This window comes from Carcharhinus amblyrhynchos, chromosome 1 (genome assembly GCF_965287045.1).
Source record: "Carcharhinus amblyrhynchos chromosome 1, sCarAmb.v2.hapA, whole genome shotgun sequence".
Taxonomy (NCBI): Eukaryota; Metazoa; Chordata; class Chondrichthyes; order Carcharhiniformes; family Carcharhinidae; genus Carcharhinus; species Carcharhinus amblyrhynchos.
In genome coordinates this window covers 66,827,799-66,846,054 of record NC_137324.1, presented here as the reverse complement: position 1 = coordinate 66,846,054, position 18,256 = coordinate 66,827,799, and the positions used below count along the sequence as shown (strand labels likewise).

Sequence of the window (18,256 nt, the reverse complement as noted above, 5' to 3'; positions counted from 1 at the left end):
AGGATGTTAATAGTGGAGGATTCAAAGAAGGTGATGCCATTGAATGTCAAGGGGTGATGGTTCGATTCTCTTTCATTAGAGATAGTCATTGACCTTTTTTCTTATTTCATTCATTCATCAGGCATGGACATTGTTGGTTAGGCCAGCATTTACTCCCCATCTCAACTTTCCCTTGAGAAGGTAGTGGCGAGCTACCTTCTTGAACCACTGCAGTGTACATGACAGAGATGTAAATTTACCACAAAAAATGGAAAGTAAAATCCTGTTTAACTTACTGAGACCTCACCAATCATCATTTTGTGTTCTTCTGAGATGCTACTGATATGGTCACTGTGCTTGGATGTGATATTAAAGATGTGCATTGATGCATTTTCTGAGAGATGTCAATTTATTTTTAACATTTTTAATTTTACAGACATGCATTGCTTAATGAATGAATGGAGAATTGAAGTCCATTTAATTAATTAAGTTTCCATTCTAAACAAATTACAAATGGATGCTCCATTCTGTAACCAGAACATGATTGTTTAACTTAGTCTATTTCCCTCTTTTATACTTTGGATGAAAAGATCTCAGAATTTGTGCTGGATCCATTCAAATTATTGAGCATGTTGCTCAGTTCACACAAATCGATGTGAAAGCATGCCAGCATTTGGTCAACATTCATTTTGAAATAGATGGCAAAAGTGGTACCACAAGGCACAGAGGCTCAGAGCTCTGCATTATCAATGCAAATGCATATTATGAGAAACATTAGAAGAAGCTTAACTGTGACCTAGAATATGAAGAGAAAGCTGATGACCTCCTTGGTACATTAGGGATGTGAATTAAGAAAGCCAAAGTTACAGCAGTTCAGGATCATGCAGGAGATATATTGATGGATGTATTTATCAAACACAGCAATTGTTTACGATACATTGGCCTGAATTTTCAGTCCAGACTTGAGTCAGGAAAATTTGAAACTCCACAAACTTGACTCGGGAGGAAGTGCCCAGCTGGTTTGATTTTTGTTTCGGGTGGTTAACCAGGTATCAACAGAAGTCAGGCCTGCCAACCCCAGAAGGAGTGAGGAGGCAGCCACAGGGGCTGTAGGATGTGGTGACAGGCTGTGTTAAAGGCTGGTTCCAGCACTTTGTCCTAGCTGTAAAAATAATAACCATCTAGCTCTCATCCCCCACATAGTCCCCATGTCCAATTCATGCAATCCCAGGCTTTCCACTCATCTCCACTTCTTCTCATAGCTGCCATGTCAAATTATTCCCCTCTACTCACCCAATTGCCCCTCACACCCTCTGCCATCCTATGTCCTTCTACTCAAGCTCATGTCCCACTATATTCCTTATTGCCAACCTATGTTCTTTTACCCACATCCCTCACCCTTTCTAGCCCCATTTCACTTCCGTGCCATCTCATGCTAACCCATGCCACCCATATATGAGCCTTTGCCCTTACACCTCCATGCCAACTCAGCATCCTACATAGGGAAACCTGAGGTCTCAGGCTGAGATGAAATAATATTTATATATATTATTATATTGCTGACTTTGTTTAAAAAGACACTCTAATTGACAAATACCCATTCACTACATTTAAATTGATTTAACTACTTTATCCCATACAAAATACCATTTGTATTCACAGCCCCGCATCAAAGGATGCAAGGATGCCTTGCTGCAATTTTACAGCACCTTGATGACACCTGGAATTTTGTATGCAGTTTTGGACTTCTTAGCTGAGGAAGGATGTTCTTGCTATAGAGGGAGTGAATCGAAGGTTTACCAGACTGATTCCTGGGTTGGGTGGGATGGCCCATGAAGAGACATTGAATCGGTTAGGATTATATTTGCTGGAGTTCAGAAGTATGAGGAGGGATCTCATAGAAATCTGTAAAAGTCTAAGCAGACTAGATGGGCGGGTGGGGGGGTGGGGCGGGCATGCTCCTGTGGTGGGGGAGTTCAGAACCAGTTCAGTACTTCTGAGGTACAGGGTAGACTGTGACTGTTTTGGTCTCCTTACTTGAGAAAGGATATACTGGCACTGGAGGGGGTGCAGAGAAGGTTCACTGGGTTGATTCCGGAGTTAAGAGGATTGGCTTATGAGGAGAGACTGAGTAGACTGGGGCTATATTCTTTGGAATTCAGAGGAATGAGGGGAGATCTTATTGAAGTGTATAAGATTATGAAGGGAATAGATATGACAGAAGCAGGGAAGTTGTTTCTACTGGCGGATGAAGCTAGAACTAGGGGACATAGCCTGAAAATAAGGGGGAGCAGATTTAAGACTGAGTTGAGGAGGAACTTCTTCACACAATGGGTTATGAATCTGTGGAACTCCCTGCCCAATGAAGCAGTCGAGGTTACCTCACTGAATGTTTTTAAGGCAAGGATAGATAAATTTTTGAATAGTAAAGGGATTAAAGGTTATGGTGAGCGGGGAGTAAGTGGAGATGTGTCCACGAAAATATTAGCCACGATCTTTTGAATGGCGGCGCAGACCCGAGGGGCAAGATGGCCTACACCTTTTCCTATTTTCTATGTTCCAATGAGTTTATCCACTTTTATGCCTATCAAACTCTGCTTTTAACGATCACAAAGAGCAACTGACTGCACCCAAGCACAATTGACCTCTCTGAAATCTGTCCCTGAATCTACCTAAAAGTGTAGCTCTCCAAAGAACTTCAGTAAGTTTAGGCCTTCTCTTGAAAGGTTAATGCCAACAAGTTATGTTTTTGACATCCCATTAACAAAATTTGGATCTGTTGGAAAGCAGCTATATTTTTAATTATGAACCACAGATAAGAACATAAGAACATAAGAAATAGGAGCAGGAGTAGGCCATCTAGCCCTTTGAGCCTGCCCCGCCATTCAGTAAGATCATGGCTGATCTGTCGTGGCTCAGTTCCACTTTCCCGCCTTCTCCCCATAACCCTTAATCCCCTTGCCTATCAAAAACTTGTTCAACCGACCTCTGACCCCGCACCCACCCAACTGCTATCCTGGTGAGAACGACGGGTTTAGGGGGGTGTGACTTGCAGAATAGGAACTCAGGCGCTAAGACAGAGACGCTCTCTCTGGTTGGGAAAATTCAGGCCTTAGTGTTATTTGTTTGAACTTGTATTGTGGACAACATTGATCAACCAGTGAAAAGAATATTCAGAAAAGCATTTTTAGCCATTTGTGTGAAACAGATAATACAGCACCTGCTAGTGACCAAAGTATGTACTACATCTGAATCTATTTATATTGTTGTGATAGGATTGGAATTCAGAACCTCTGGTGGTCCAATGCCATCATCATTAGGCTACCTTAAAGATGCCCTTCACATAAATATTGTTGTGACAGTGGTAACAACGTAACTGTTAGAGCTTGAAAAAGACATGTCAAATCCACAACCAGCAAAAGATTGAGAAAGGGGAATTCAAAAAAGATGCTCATTTCACTTCCAGAAACAAGATAATATGACCACAAAGCTTTCTTTCATAAATTGAAGTTTGCAAGAATTTTCATTCTGATAAAGAAAGCACATATCCTGTAGGATTTATAATTTGTTCTACAGAATCATATAGGAGTTTGCTGAAAACCAGAAAAATGCCTTACAGCGTGTTTGAATTAGATACAGTGATCTTGTGTTTGGTAAAGATTTTAATACAATTCTAAATACGCAGGTTAATCATAGAAGCTGTACTTGCAAGAGGGTTAATTCAGTCATTCTCATCTGATAACAGATCTGGCAAAAATTGAACAGATGTTTTTTATCGTTGTTTCAAGGGCAAAGCTCCCCAGGTTGCAGCTGTCAATTAAAAAATCGTTCAATGCTTCAGGAACTCCTGCACATTTGATTAGTTGCTGCTCCTGACTTGAAAAAAAAGGTTGGCTCGGTTAGAAAGCTCCAGAGGCTAACCAAGAATATATTATAATATAACGTGGTGAGCAATCCTTGTGAAAATAGCTTTGTAACACTCTTCTGCTAGCAAGGTAATAATAGATAGATAGATAATAGATAATAAATAGATAATAGTGGATGGTGGCATGGTAGCACAGTGGTTAGCATTGGTGCCTCACGGTGCCAAGGACATGTGTTCGATTCCTGACTTTTCTGCGTGGTGTTTGCATGTCCTCCCCATGTCTGTGTGGATTTCATCCAGGTGCTCCAGTTTCCTTCTACAGTCCAAAAATGTGCAGGTTAGGTGAATTCTCCCTCAGTGTACCCAACAAGGTGCTGGAGCGTGACAACTAGGGGATTTTCACAATAACTTCATTGCAGTGTGAATGTAGCCTACTTGTGACTAACAAATAAATAATCTTTACAGATACCCCAACTTTTACATCACCATGCTTGTAAATTGTGCTCCCTGCTATCACTGAAGAAGGTTCTAAGGAATCACAGAATGCTGTCTTATAATTTATCAATTTACGCCACTAAAAGTGCAAATTAGAACAATTGATTTTGTATGACGAAACCCTAATTTCTGCTTTTATTAAAAAAGTGTTCACATCTATTATTCCTGACAGACAGATAGGCATGTCGTTGCACAGAAAGGCAGATCATTGGCATAACAAATTAATGTTGCATTTTCATGCAGTTGCAGCAATTCATTATTTCTTAAAATACTAGTACACAATTACATTATCGTAGAACTAGAATTTATAGGAATTCAAAAACTTTTCATAAAACCCCAAACAATTGAAACAGTTTGGGTTAATTCAAACAGAGGTTTCCTTTGAATTATGGATTGTGTGTTACTTATTAAACTTTCAGTGACTCTGTAATGTCTCCTTAATTAAAGGATCAAAATTGTAAGGAGTCATTTTATAAAATCACTTACTTTTACAGAGTTTGGCTGAAATATGTAAGGAGTTTGGATATGTGAAAAGCAATGGCTGAAGAAAATATAAGGGCAGACTCTTGACTCGGGTCAAATAAATTGCAAACAACATAGTTCGACTTGAGAAAGAGGCTGTGGAAGAGTTTAAATCAGTAGTGAGGATGCATGTTGTGATGAGGGTAAAAGTTAAAACTTAACTGTATAAATTCTGACTTACCTAGGACACCAGCTCGGGCTGATGACATAGAGCCATTGGAGAGGCTCAAGAAAGATGCTTGAAAGATAGAACCAAGCATTGTTAGTGTAAATTCATTAGTGTGAATGGGGAGATAATGGCAGCGATCAAGGAGGCAAGTGTGGGTTGTAGCAGATTGTAGTAATTGCTACATATGGGATTGAGAGGAGCACCCCACTCCTCCTGGCTCTGCATTGAGGTAAGTATGTAAACACTGTTGTATGTGGCCTAAAATAAAGATTTCTAGATCTGTTCTTCTGGTACCAGTTGTCTCAGGAAACATAAGAACATAAGAACTAAGAGCAGGAGTAAGCCATTTGGCCCCTCAAGCCTTCTCTGTATTCAATAAGATCATGGCTGATCTTTTTGTAGACTCACTCCATTGACTCGCTTGCTCACCATAACCTTTAATCCCTTTACTATTCAAAAATCTATTTTTGCCTTAAAAACATTCAATGAGGTAGCCTCAAGTGTTTCACTGGGCAGGAAATTCCACAGATTCACAACCCTTTGTGTGAAGAAGTTCCTCCTCAACTCAGTCCTAAATCTGCTCCCCCTTATTTTGAGGGTACGCCCCCTAGTCCTGGTTTCAGTGTTATCATTTGATATGTTCCTATAAGATCCCCCTTCATGGTTCTAAATTCCAATGAGTATAGCCCCAGTCTACTCAGTCTATTCTCATAAACCAACCTTCTCAACTCTGGAATCAACTGAATGAATCTCCTCTGAACTCCGTCCAGTGCCAGTATATCCTTTCTTAAGTAAGGTACACAGTACTCCAGGTGTGGCCTCACCTGCACCTTATACAGCTTCAACATTATCTCCCTGTTTTTAAACTCCATCCCTCTAGCAATGAAGGACAAAATTCCATTTGCCTTCTTAATTACCTGCTGCACCTGCAAATCAACTTTTTGTAATTCTTGCACAAGGACACCCAGGTCCCTCTGCGCAACTGCAAGCTGCAATTTTTTGCCATTTAAATAATAGTCCATTTTGCTGTTATTCCTACCAAAATGCATGACCTCACATTTACCAACATCGTATTCCATCTGCCAGGACCTCATCCACTCATTTAGAACATAGAACATAGAACATTACAGCACAGTACAGGCCCTTTGGCCCTCGATGTTGCATTGAGCTGTGAAACCAATCTAAAGTCCATCTAACCTACCCTATTCCAATATCATCCATAGGTTTATCCAATGACCATTTGAATGCCCTTAATATTGGTGAGTCCACTACTATTGCAGGCAGAGCATTCCACGCCCTGACTACTCGCTGAATAAAGAACTTACCTCTGAAATCTGTCCTATATCTATCACCCCTCAGTTTAAAGCTATGTCCCCTCATGCTAGCCATCTCCATGGAAAAAGGCTCTCACTGTCCACCCTATCGAATCCTCTGATCATCTTATATGCCTTTATTAAGTCACCTCTTAACCTTCTTCTCTCGAATGAGAACAGCCTGAAGTCCCTCAGCCTTTTCTCAAAAGACCTACCCACCATACCAGGCAACATCCTGGTAAATCTCCTCTGCATCCTTTCCAATGCTTCCACGTCCTTCCTATAATGCAGTGACCAGAACTGTACGCAATACTCCAAGTGCGGCCGCTCCAGAGTTTTGTACAGCTGAAACACGACATCATGGCTCCGGAAATCAATCCCTCTATCAATAAAAGCTAACACACTGTATGCCTTCTTAACCAATCTATCAAGCTGGGTGCCAACTTTCAGGGATTTATGCACATGGACACCAAGATCTCTCTGCTCATCCACATTACCAAGTAACTTACCATTAGCCCAGTACTCTGTTTTCCTGTTACTCCTTTCAAAGTGAATCATCTCACATTTTTCCACATTAAACTCCATGTGCCACCTCTCTGCCCAGTATTGCAGCTTATCTATGTCCCTTTGTAACCTGCAACATCCTTCCGCACTGTCCACAATCCACCGACTTTAGTGTCATCCGCAGATTTACTAACCCATCCTTCTACGCCCTCATCCAGGTCATTTATAAAAATGACAAACACTTAGACTATCTATATTCCTTTGCAGACATTGAGTGTCCTTTGCAATATTTTGCTTTGCCACTCATCTTAGTGTCATCTGCGAACTTTGACATACTACACTTGGTTCCCCAACTCAAAATCATCTATGTAAATTGTAAACAATTGTGGTCCCAACACTGATCCCTGAGACACACCACTAGTCACTGATCGCCAACCAGAAAAGCACCTATTTATCCCCTCTCTTTGCTTTCTGTTAGTTAACCAATTCTCTATCTACGCTGAACATAATCTAACAGTAAGTGCATCAAGCAGATATTAAAGTCTTTATTTGGTTATTCCAAGGGACTAACACCTTTAACAATCCTAATGAACATGTGCTTTCCATCTGCCATTTGTAGGCTAAGAGGCTATTTAATGGCCATAAGTTGGACAATGTGGTGTGTTTATCTAGGCCCAAGTCTTTGAATGGTGTCACCGAGGGTTAATGTACAGATAAAAAGCAGCAAATAAGCACTGTCACGTTCAACTGGACAACAGGAAAGAGGCTTTGGAGGTGGATCTGTCATTATCATTGTGGGCATTAGAGGTTCTTTTTATGATCTGGACTTACAGAAAATTCTGGAGACAAAGTTGTTGGTAAACTTTACCTATTATTGAACATTATAATAACGATGTACATTATAAGCCTAACGTGAGGTTCTACATAGAACTATCTCTCTCCATGCTCTGCTGTCAGATGATCTTACATTACTGATCATGCAGACTATACATTAACATATATAACATTAACCCTTTATACTATAATGGAAGGTACAACATGGTCTCTGGTCATAGTCAAAGTTTATGTCATTTAGGATTTATTGGAGGAATGATTTACCACTGTAAATCAGTTGGTAACAAATAATTTTGTTTCTTTTACATAGTGCACAGATGAAATTTCTGAGTCTGATAGCCTGGATTCAGAAGTGCAATTGGAAATGGAACCATATCTTGTACGAAGACTATCATTCCATGCTTTGCAGCTTCCGCCGTTAGCATTCAGACTGGCAGAACAGTATGATTGGGAAAAAAAATCAGAAACGGAGCACATACCAAGGCCAACAACTCTTCCTCTAAAGACTCTTCCTTTAATTGCTATTACTGCTGCAGACAATTCAAGGTAAATAGATATTAATAAACAATAATGTTCATTTTATGTGTGATCCTTGGTGCTGAAGCTGTTAAATATCTTCTTTCTATTAATTCAGGCATTTTCATTGCCAGTAAACAATAAATTAAGCAGGGGTTCTTTGCAGTAGAGATGGATCCTTGAAAAAGGAAAATTGGAACCAAGCTAACTTTCTGCACTGGATGTGGTAATGACTATTTGCAGCACTCAGGTGTGTTGTTTATGATTGACTTCGCTCAATAATGGAAATTGGAGTATTGATATGTCACCTGGGGTGAGGACATATCTCATTTGGTTTCAGCTGGCATGCAAACCTATGCCTTAAAAAATAAATAGTTCTGTTCGAACAAGCAGAAGGAGCTGACTCATGCTGAAATGAGAATAAATTCTCATAAGTGCTTCTTTTTAGAAGAAAATGAAAACATTGAGTTCTACTTTGCGATTACTCATAGAACATCTATGTATGGCCCAGATTTCTGTGCCTGGGACGAGTGTGCAGAGTCGGGGGATTTCTCAAATTGTCGAACCTGACTTTTAAAATGTCTGTTTGTAAGTTGAGAAAGTTTGCTGAAATTGACCTCAGAGTGGGCAACACAAGAACGTGTGCAGGGACTGCCAGGTGTGTAGGCATGCTGGGCAGAAGACCTGCCTCTGCACTGGATCTGTGTTTAAATGAATTTAAGAAAAGCTTAAAACAAAAAAAGCCAACCAGCTCTCACCCCTCATTGTCCCTCACCTCCCATAAATTACTTATGTTCCATCCATGCCTGTTTAGCCAATCCATGGATCCCAGCTATCTTTGACAATTTGATATCTTTCACAATTCTTTGACAGCTGGGCTGTTCCTTGACAGCTGGACAGTTCTTTGACAGCTGGGCCGTTCCTTGACAGCCTGACAGTTCAAATGAATGTGTGCATAAAAAGTGCACAATCGTGTTCAATTGTAGCAACCTCAGAAGATGCTTTGCTTCTCTGAAAGAGTGCCCAACCTCTCTCACAGGTGTCCCAGGACCCAATTCAAAGGGTACCATTCCTCTCTGACTATCCAAACAAATCCACCAAATTTAGACCTCCTCTCACCTGTTTTAATCTACATACTCAGGTTTTCACACTCCTGACCTTCAAAATCCCATTTCAGGAAGCAGCTAGTGATTTAACTGGCTAGCTGTCTCTGTGAACCGTGCATGTACAAAACTCTGCCTCTAGTCTCACCCCTGCAAAGATGAGGGCTGGAATTTTCTGGCTCTTCATGCTGATGGGATCTTCTGCTCCCGCTTCTCTTAATGGGATTTCCTATTGACTGAGCCCCACACCGTCAGGAAACTCAACACTCTTGCCATGAGTTTCCTGACGGTGTGGGGCTCAGTCAATAGGAAATCCCATTAAGAGAAGCGGGAGCAGAAGATCCCATCACTGGTAAACGAAGCACTACCTCCCTGCAGTGAGAAACACACCACAGGCCACAGGAAGGCCAAAAAATCATCCCCAGGAAATGCTGGGTTTACGGCCTATGTCTGGGTTTTTGTGGTAAAAATCTGGGCCTATTACTTTGCAGGATGTAGGCATTATTATTTGGCATGAGGCAAGTTAACCCACCATCATATTCACATAATGTAACCTGTCCTCCTTTAGTTCAGTTGGAGGAAAAGGAAAACATACCTGAACACAGAAACTGTGCCAAAGCATTTATCTTAAACTATAGGGTTTGTGTGCTTTATGCCTGTCATTTTGATGATTATAATTAAATTGAGATTGTTATTTGGAGAGTTTCCAAATGGTAGGGTACATAAATAATGCATGTGAAACATTGATGATGTGAAGTAAGTCATGTTAAAATATAAGGCAAAATAGATTGAAATTGTCAATCTATCTGATAGGATTACATTGACATAATCTGCAGGTTAAATATTAGCAGCCATCTGACCGCAATTTAAGGGAGTATGCATTTTTGTCAGAACTGAAAGTAATTATGAAGGGACAGAGATTATGAAGGGACGGAGATAATGAAGAAGACGGCAGCTTTCAACATCCAGCATGCTGAGACAACTGGCCATTGAAGATAGATCAACACTGAATGTTTTTGAAAATTCCAAGTAGAATTTATTAATGAAACATCCTTGAGTTGAAGTGCATGATAAGGCAAATGTTAAGACTGCTTCGGAAATTATATTTTAATCAAGAAACTTATTTTCTGAGTGGTTTAGTGCTGATAGTTAGTAGCACATCTATTTTCAATAGGCTTCGTAAACTTAGTGGCTTAGGCTTCCTGGCTTTGTCCTACATATTTTTGGTGCTTAAAGAGAGTATCATGTTAGAAATGTACTTAGGGACAAAGTCTGTTGTACCTGCAATTTCTTTGTCTTTCTTCTAGACATAAATCCTTCTATAAAATGTGGCTACTTACTTTTGGGTGAGCAAACTCAACTGCAACAAGGGAAACAAATCTCTGCTCTTTTTCTCACTAGTTGACTGGCTTAAACATTAGACACCATGTCCACTTGTTAGGGCCCAATCTCCTTTGTTCAAGCATCAATGGAGAGATTGTTATATTCCAGGCCAAAAACTCCAAGGCATTTGATGAAGTCAACCTAGACCATAAGTTTTGCACTTGGAATTTAGTTAGGGTAAGCATGAGATGCTTCACTTCAGGTATGATTTAAATGACCTACAAAGGAGCTTTTATTGAACAAAGTTTATTTAAGAGTACAGTTAACACATGGAAAAAAAGCAGTAGCTTTTACCAATCATGTGATAAGATGGGTAGAGGGATATAGGCCAAATGCAGGCAATTGTGACTAGCTTTGGGGTTTAAAATAAAAGGGTGGCATGAGCAAGTTGGGCCGAAGGGCCTGTTTCCATGCTGTAAACCTCTATGACTTTATAACTAAATGCACTGTTCCAATACAACAAAGCCTTCTGATAAAAATTCACCTGCCACAGGTTTAGCATAGAAAATAAGATTGCTTACATGATACTGGAACTTAGTTCTTTGGTTGGAGCATTGAAACTCTGCCTTCCGTCTTCTGGAAACTCCCAGCACTTTGAGGTAGATAATACCATTGCTGGCCTTTAGCTAGCAAATCACCAACATCAGACTTTTTCACTCCAGGAAAGCAAGAAAACCTGATTCCAATATCGAAGAATTACTAATACTGGGAGAGAGGCACAGAAATACTGGCTGGAATTTTACCATCACACCCACCATGGGAATTGGAGCTGGCGAGGGGCAGAGCATTGGAAGATCCGTTGACCTCAGGTGGGGTTTTGCGGTTTTGGGACAAGCAAGGCCATAAAATCCCACCTCACTGCCTTTCAGTCTGAAGTTCAAGCACCTTCCAACCAAAATAACAGACAGCAGCCAAACTGAAAGTCAAAGATTCTTGTCACCTGACCTGTCAATCATCCTTCCCCCTAACAATTCAAAAGGGTTACAAATTCATAAAACAGTACATTAGATCCAGATTAAAAATTCCAATTAAACCATTTAAGCAGCAATAAAAGGACATCTAATCAGGCAGCCGGTGCCACAACATAAACAAGAGGCTTGCTTACAAACTGCAGAGAACATGATTTAAAAAATACATTTCTTAAAGGCACAGTACCATTCCAAGATAACCGTGCAATCATTTTCAGGGTATCACTGTGCACAGGTTCAGCAATTCCATTCACTTGACCCAAACGTTCCAGTGTTATAGACTGTTCAAATGCTGCCTCTTCCTCTTTCCAAAAGCCAAATGCAGTCAGTTTCCAGCTCCAGTTTGGCATGCTGGATCTAAAAAACTGAGTGCTGGTGGGGTGGGTAGTGCATGGGATCCATAGGGGTACATATTGACAAGTTACACCAGGGCCAAAGGCCTGGAGGACGTTTCGATCTCCATGGTGAGCAGAAGTCTCATCCATTGGAGACAACCTTCCAAATCAGAAATCCAAATTCTTTATCTGAGAATAAAAGAAAACCAATACAAATATTTTCTATAACCTATTTACTCTCATTATGAAAGAAAGATAGCTTTTCGTCTTCAGCAGTTCCAATAGAGGGATTTATACTGGCACATTGATCCTTCCTCTTCTAACTTAGTTCCTAATAAAATTATTAAAGAAAACATAGCTGCTCAATCAACTCGATTGCTGTAAAGTTCTGCATTTTGCATGTTATTATTAATAACATCATCCATTACATCTCCCATCTCAGTGTTCAATCAGTAAAATATTGTTTCAGCATAAGTTAACTGCTTGAAATTTTGTCGCTATCAACAACCATTTTCTGGATTTTTACCTCGCAATTTTATTCAATGTTGTGTCTGACCACCGTCTGACTCAATGCAATGTGTCTCGGATTCTCATGATCGGGTTTTCACCACAAAAGTAGAAAATATGAATGGAGGTGAGATGTTTTCATTGAATAAAGGGAAAATCAAATAGGTCAATTGCCTCATGCAACTATCATGATCCTCTTAACAATGATATATTGAAAGAGTGCAACTTGTGACATAGAGAAAGTGAAGCTTGAGTAAAACATTACTGGGAAAGTGCCTTAAAGCTACCTGAAAATCACTTCCACATAATGACACCTGATGCTGAAAGATCGTCAAGACCCAGATTCTTCACCGAACAATGCTTTTAGAAACCACTCAAATTGAATAAAGTAATAGTTGAACCAATCAAGTGAGAAATGTACAATGACAACAGTGCTGGTAATATAAATCTATGTGGCAAGGTGATTAACATAAAAGAGCTGTGTAGCATTAAAAAGAATCCAACTGAATCAAATGGATAGGTTAAGGAATAACAGATTGAACCTGAAACTGTATGGGTTGATTCCACAGGCTAACCGAGTGCCAGTGATCAACATTACAGCTCGGCCCCATTTCTATTCAATTAAAAGCTGATTTCAATGAAAATATACTGGGATACATCACAAAGACATTTGAAACATATAGGCAGAGACACCACGGACCTTTAGCGAGGCCAGTCGTGTGTTTCCAAGGACCTTTTTTTCAGTGCAATCGGGTTCATGCCAGAAATCAGCATAGAGCGGATTATCAGATTGAAATTACAATTTCAATATGATTAGTGAGCCTGGAATGGTATTCTCTGAGCCCACTAGCATCTCCCTCCCTGTTGGGAGTGGTTCCCTCCACGTTGTTTATTACTGCTCTGCACTAGTGGGGAACAGGTGTCCTGACCCTGCTGGAGGGAATAGAGGCCATTGAGGCCCCCAAGGGAGGTCAAGATAATGGCAAGTGGACAATGCCAGCCCAGGGATGTGAGCCAGATGGAGACAGGCCATACTGGGGGAGAGGCTAATTGGAGGCGATCAGTTGGGGGGGACTTGCTGCCACTCTGTGATCAGGATCAATGGGAAGGGAGGACGGAGTGAGGGCTGTTGGGGCTCAGGGTGGGGGTGTGTGGTTGGGCCTGGCTATCGGGATGGTGGGGGTATGGGGGCTGGCCATGGAGTGGGAGGGACATCAGGGCTGGCCCAGGGAGAACTCATAGGCTGATGAGGAGGGGGTAGGTCAGAAGGCCAGCATCAAGAGGGGGTTGCAGGAGTGGCCAGTGATCAGAAGCCCAGTGATCGGGAGCCTGGCAAATGGTGGGGGGGGGGGGGGGTAAGCCACTGTGCGCGCACCGATCTTCACTCTGACAGATTGGCGCATGTGCAGTGACCTGCTCAGCACCATGCTGCCAACCTCTCAGGCAGGAATAGGTCCTTCCCACCACGTACCAGAGAGAATCATGTTAGGCACTCTGCAATGCTCAGAGTGTTGGAGATTCACTCTGGTCAGTAAGCCCAAAAAAAGGGTGGGAAATACTCCCGTTTTCCAACTCGGTTTTTTTTGACAGAATCCCGGCCATACTTTCACAAATGCCACTTTACAATATTATGTGCAATCTGGACACCCAAACTTTAAAAAGAAACTTACTTCATCAAGGACCAATGAAAAATCTACCTTCATTCAAATCATTCTCCAAGACCCAGATTCTTCACCGAACAATGCTTTTAGAATCCACTCAAATTGAATAAAGTAATAGTTGAACCAATCAAGTGAGAAATGTACAATGATATGTGAGCAGAATGCCATCAGTAACATTGATTACCTTCAGTTAAACCTTAATGAGTGCCTGTTCAAGAACATGGTTCAAGATTGTATGTGTAAGAATTGATTTCCATAATCCTATGTTGCTGACACCATGGAGTTGTCACCTGTGCAATGCAGCCAGTTAAGGTTGAATAATAGGATTGTATTCTTAAAAATATCCTTTTGAAATCATTTTAGAGTCTCTTTCCACATTGACTCCATGCTTTCATTGGGATACTATTTATTGTGGCTGGTAACTCTAATTTGAGCCAGACTCCAGGAGTTTTATTTGTTTTTATTGGTTCCACTATTTCTGAACACACTGTGGGCCCAACCCACTGAAGCCAGAATTGTCTTGTAACCTCATACTTGGCCAATTCGATGACATTCTTGGAATGTATTCTTCCTCTGTAATGTTTTACATCTACCTAAATTAATATCAATCTGCCAGTGTTTCATCAATTTTCATATTTTATCTGACAAATTCTAGATTGAATAGAACTTTATTCTCCACACAAAAGTGGAAATTTGTCTTTGGTTTCAACTCCATTATAACATATAATCATACAGTCATTAAGTTTATTTATTCGAATAAACAAGTAGGCTTACATTAACACAGCAATGAAGTTACTGTGAAAATCTCCGAGTCTGGGTGGCTGTTTGGGACACACTGAGGGAGAATTTAGCATGGCTAATGTACCTAACCAGCACATCTTTCAGACTGTGGGAGGAAACCGGAGCACCCAGAGGAAACCCATACGGGGGAAGCATGCAGACCTTACACAGAGACCCAAGCTGGGAATTGAACCTGAGTCCCTGGCACTGTGAGTCAGAAGTGCTAACCACTGTGCTACCATACCACTCTGTAAGGTTGTAAAAATTTCATGAATGCTACATTCATACGTTTGTACTTATATAACATACATCCATACCACAGAAAGATTACACATTACATTCTACCATTAAAGCACTTATTGCAGTTAAATAAGTAAAAAATAAATAAAAATAGCAAGTTGAGTTTATACTATGCTATTTAAAAAGCTTATAGCACTGGGACCAAAAGATCTCTTGAATTAATGTTTTCTGGCAATAGGCATCTAAAGTGTCAGCCTGAAAGAAGCCTTTCAGATTGAGGAAATAATGTGTGAGAGGGATCACTGATGATCCCTCTGGTTTTCCTCTTAACTGCATTGTTAATAGAACATAGAACATAAAACATAGAACTGTACAGCACAGTACAGGCCCTGCGGCCCTCGATGTTGTGTCGAGCTATGTCCAAACCCAAGATCAAGCTATCCCACTCCCTATCATTCTGGTTGTTCCATGTGCCTATCCAACAACCACTTGAAAGTTCCTAAAGTGTCCGACTCCACTATCACAGCAGGCAGTGCATTTCCAGAGTCCAACCACTCTCTGAGTGAAGAATCTAGCTCGGACATCCCTCCTATATCTCCCACCATGAACCTTATGAACTGATCCCTGTGGTACATGGCTGGTAACTGGCCTCCAGTTTGAAAATTTTCCCTCCACCAGCACCCTCTGTCTTCTATGAGACAGCCAGTTACTTATTCAATCGGCCAAATTTCCTTCTATCCCACACCTCCTTACTTTCTTCATGAGCCTACCATGGAGAACCTTATCAAATGCCTTACTAAATTCCATGTATACGACACCAACTCCTCTATTTTCATCCACACACTTAGGTACCTCCTCAAAGAATTCAATCAAATTTGTGAGGCAAGACTTACCCCTCATGAAACCCTGCTGACTATCCCGGATTAAGTTGCATCTTTCCAAATGGTCATAAATTCTATCCCTCAGGACCCTTTCCATTAACTTACTGACCACCGAAGTAAGACTAACTGGCCTACAATTACCAGGGTCATTCCTATTTCCTTTCTTGAAGAGAGGAACAACATTCGCCATTCTCCAGTCCTCTGGCACAATCCCTGTGGACAATGAGGACCCAAAGATCAAAGCTAAAGGCCCCACAATCTCATCCCTGGCCTCCTAAAGTATGTATCTCATCTGGCCCAGGGGACTTATTGACCCTCGGGTTTTTCAAAATTGCTAATACATCTTCCCTCAGAACATCTATCTCCTCCATCCTATCAGCCTGTATCACACTCTTATCCTCAAAAACATGGCCCCTCTCCTTAGTGAACACTGAAGAAAAGTATTCATTTAACACCTCACCTATCTCTTCTGACTCCATGCACAAGTTCTTATTAGTATCCTTGACTGGTCCTAACCTCACCCTGGTCATTCTTTTATTTCTCACATAAGAGGAAAAAGCCTTGGGGTTTTTCCTTTATGCGACTTGCCATGGACTTCTCATGCCCCCTCCTGGTTCTCATAAGCCCTTTTCTTAACTCATTCCTTGCTACCTTGTAACACTCAAGCGACCCAACTGAACCTTGTTTTTTTCACCCTTACGTAAGTTTCCTGTCTCCTTTTGACAAGGCATTCAAGTTCCATTGTGAACCATGGTTCCCTCACTCAGCCATTTCCTCTCTGCCTGACAGGGACATATCTATCTAGGCCACACAGTATTTGTTCCTTGAACAAGCTCCACTTTTTGTTTGTGTCCATACCTAACAGTTTCTGTTCCCATCTTATGCTCCCTAATTCCTGCCTAATCGTATTAATTACCCCATCCCAACTATAAACCTGCCGTGTGACCCTATCCTTCTCCATTGCGATAATAAAAGACTGTGAATTGTGGTCACTATCTCCAAAGTGCTCTCCCGCAAACAAATCTCATGCTTGGCCCGATTCATTTCCCAGTACCAAGTCTAATGTGGCCCCACCTCTTGTCGACTTATCCACATATTGTGTCAGGGAACCCTCCTGCACACACTGTACGAAAAGTGTCCCATCTGAACTATTCAACCTAATAAGGTTCCAATCAATATTTGGAAAATTATGATAACTACCCTGTGACCTCCACACCTATCCATAATCTGCTTTGCCATTTCCTCCTCCACATCTCTATTACAATTGGGGGGCCTATAGAAAACAAGTAAGTTATTAATCTGTGTCTGCTGTCTACCAAAAATTTTACCCAGTGTTGACTATTCTGACCAGCTTACTTTTGCATTTCACACTCATGTTACCAGGCCAGACTGTCATGTTGAGTGCTCTCTATCAGATCTTTGTGTACCCTCTCTAAAATATCTTGGCTGCAATTTTACCGGCTCACCCCACCCATCGATGGTTGGAGTGAGGTGGAAAAATCACACAAGAGACAAAAAATCAGACTCAGGCCCTGTTTCTCACCTCTCGCGATTGTACCAGCACTGGATATCTGGCACATTCTGCCTCTCACCCATTTCTGGCGAGAGCTGAATAATTTATTTAAATATATTTAAATCAGTATTAACATGTTATTAATGAGCCCAAGACACAATCATCCTTGCTCACTTAACTTTGTGGCCTCGCCAGAAGATGTTTTCTCTGGCGAGGAAAACAACTGGTCCCCATGAATGAGAACAGTTCTGTTGGCCTTTCTGGTAGAACTGCAGGCCATTGAGGCCCCCCAGGGGGGTTGAAGGCATGGATGGGGTGGCCCTTGGACAGTGCGGGCCTGGCACCTTGACACTGCCCACTGGACATCTTGGCACTGAGCCACAGAGGTGTGCACATTTGCAAAAGCTCCCTCTGCTGTACAGCAAACTGGCTGGTGATTTGAGCCCCGCCCACTCCATCCAGTGGCTGGAAATGGTCTAGCCTGTTTTTTTCATTGTTTGAGTCCATAAGATTTGGAGTAAAGACTCACCCAAAAATGGATTTGAAGCTCTCCCATTTTCATGCTAGCAGGGCACTTAGAATTTTTCTTGAAAAATTGTCCCCCTTGACTCCTCTAAACCCTTTTAGTTTTCTGATTAAAAACAAATGCTTCCTGATGTTTTTAAAAGTACAGTAAGTGTACTTGTAA

The 18,256-nt window shown here is 41.2% G+C and overlaps 1 protein-coding gene across 2 annotated transcripts in view; it reads left to right on the top strand.

The window, feature by feature from the left end:
* pde4d (phosphodiesterase 4D, cAMP-specific) overlaps positions 1 to 18,256 on the top strand; it is a 1,181,705-nt gene that overhangs the window by 171,545 nt on the left and 991,904 nt on the right. For both annotated transcript variants that reach the window (XM_080186268.1, XM_080186277.1), the window contains exon 3: positions 7,992 to 8,227. In XM_080186268.1, coding sequence (XP_080042394.1) covers positions 7,992 to 8,227 — 236 coding nt within the window. The remainder of the gene's footprint in view (positions 1 to 7,991; positions 8,228 to 18,256) is intronic.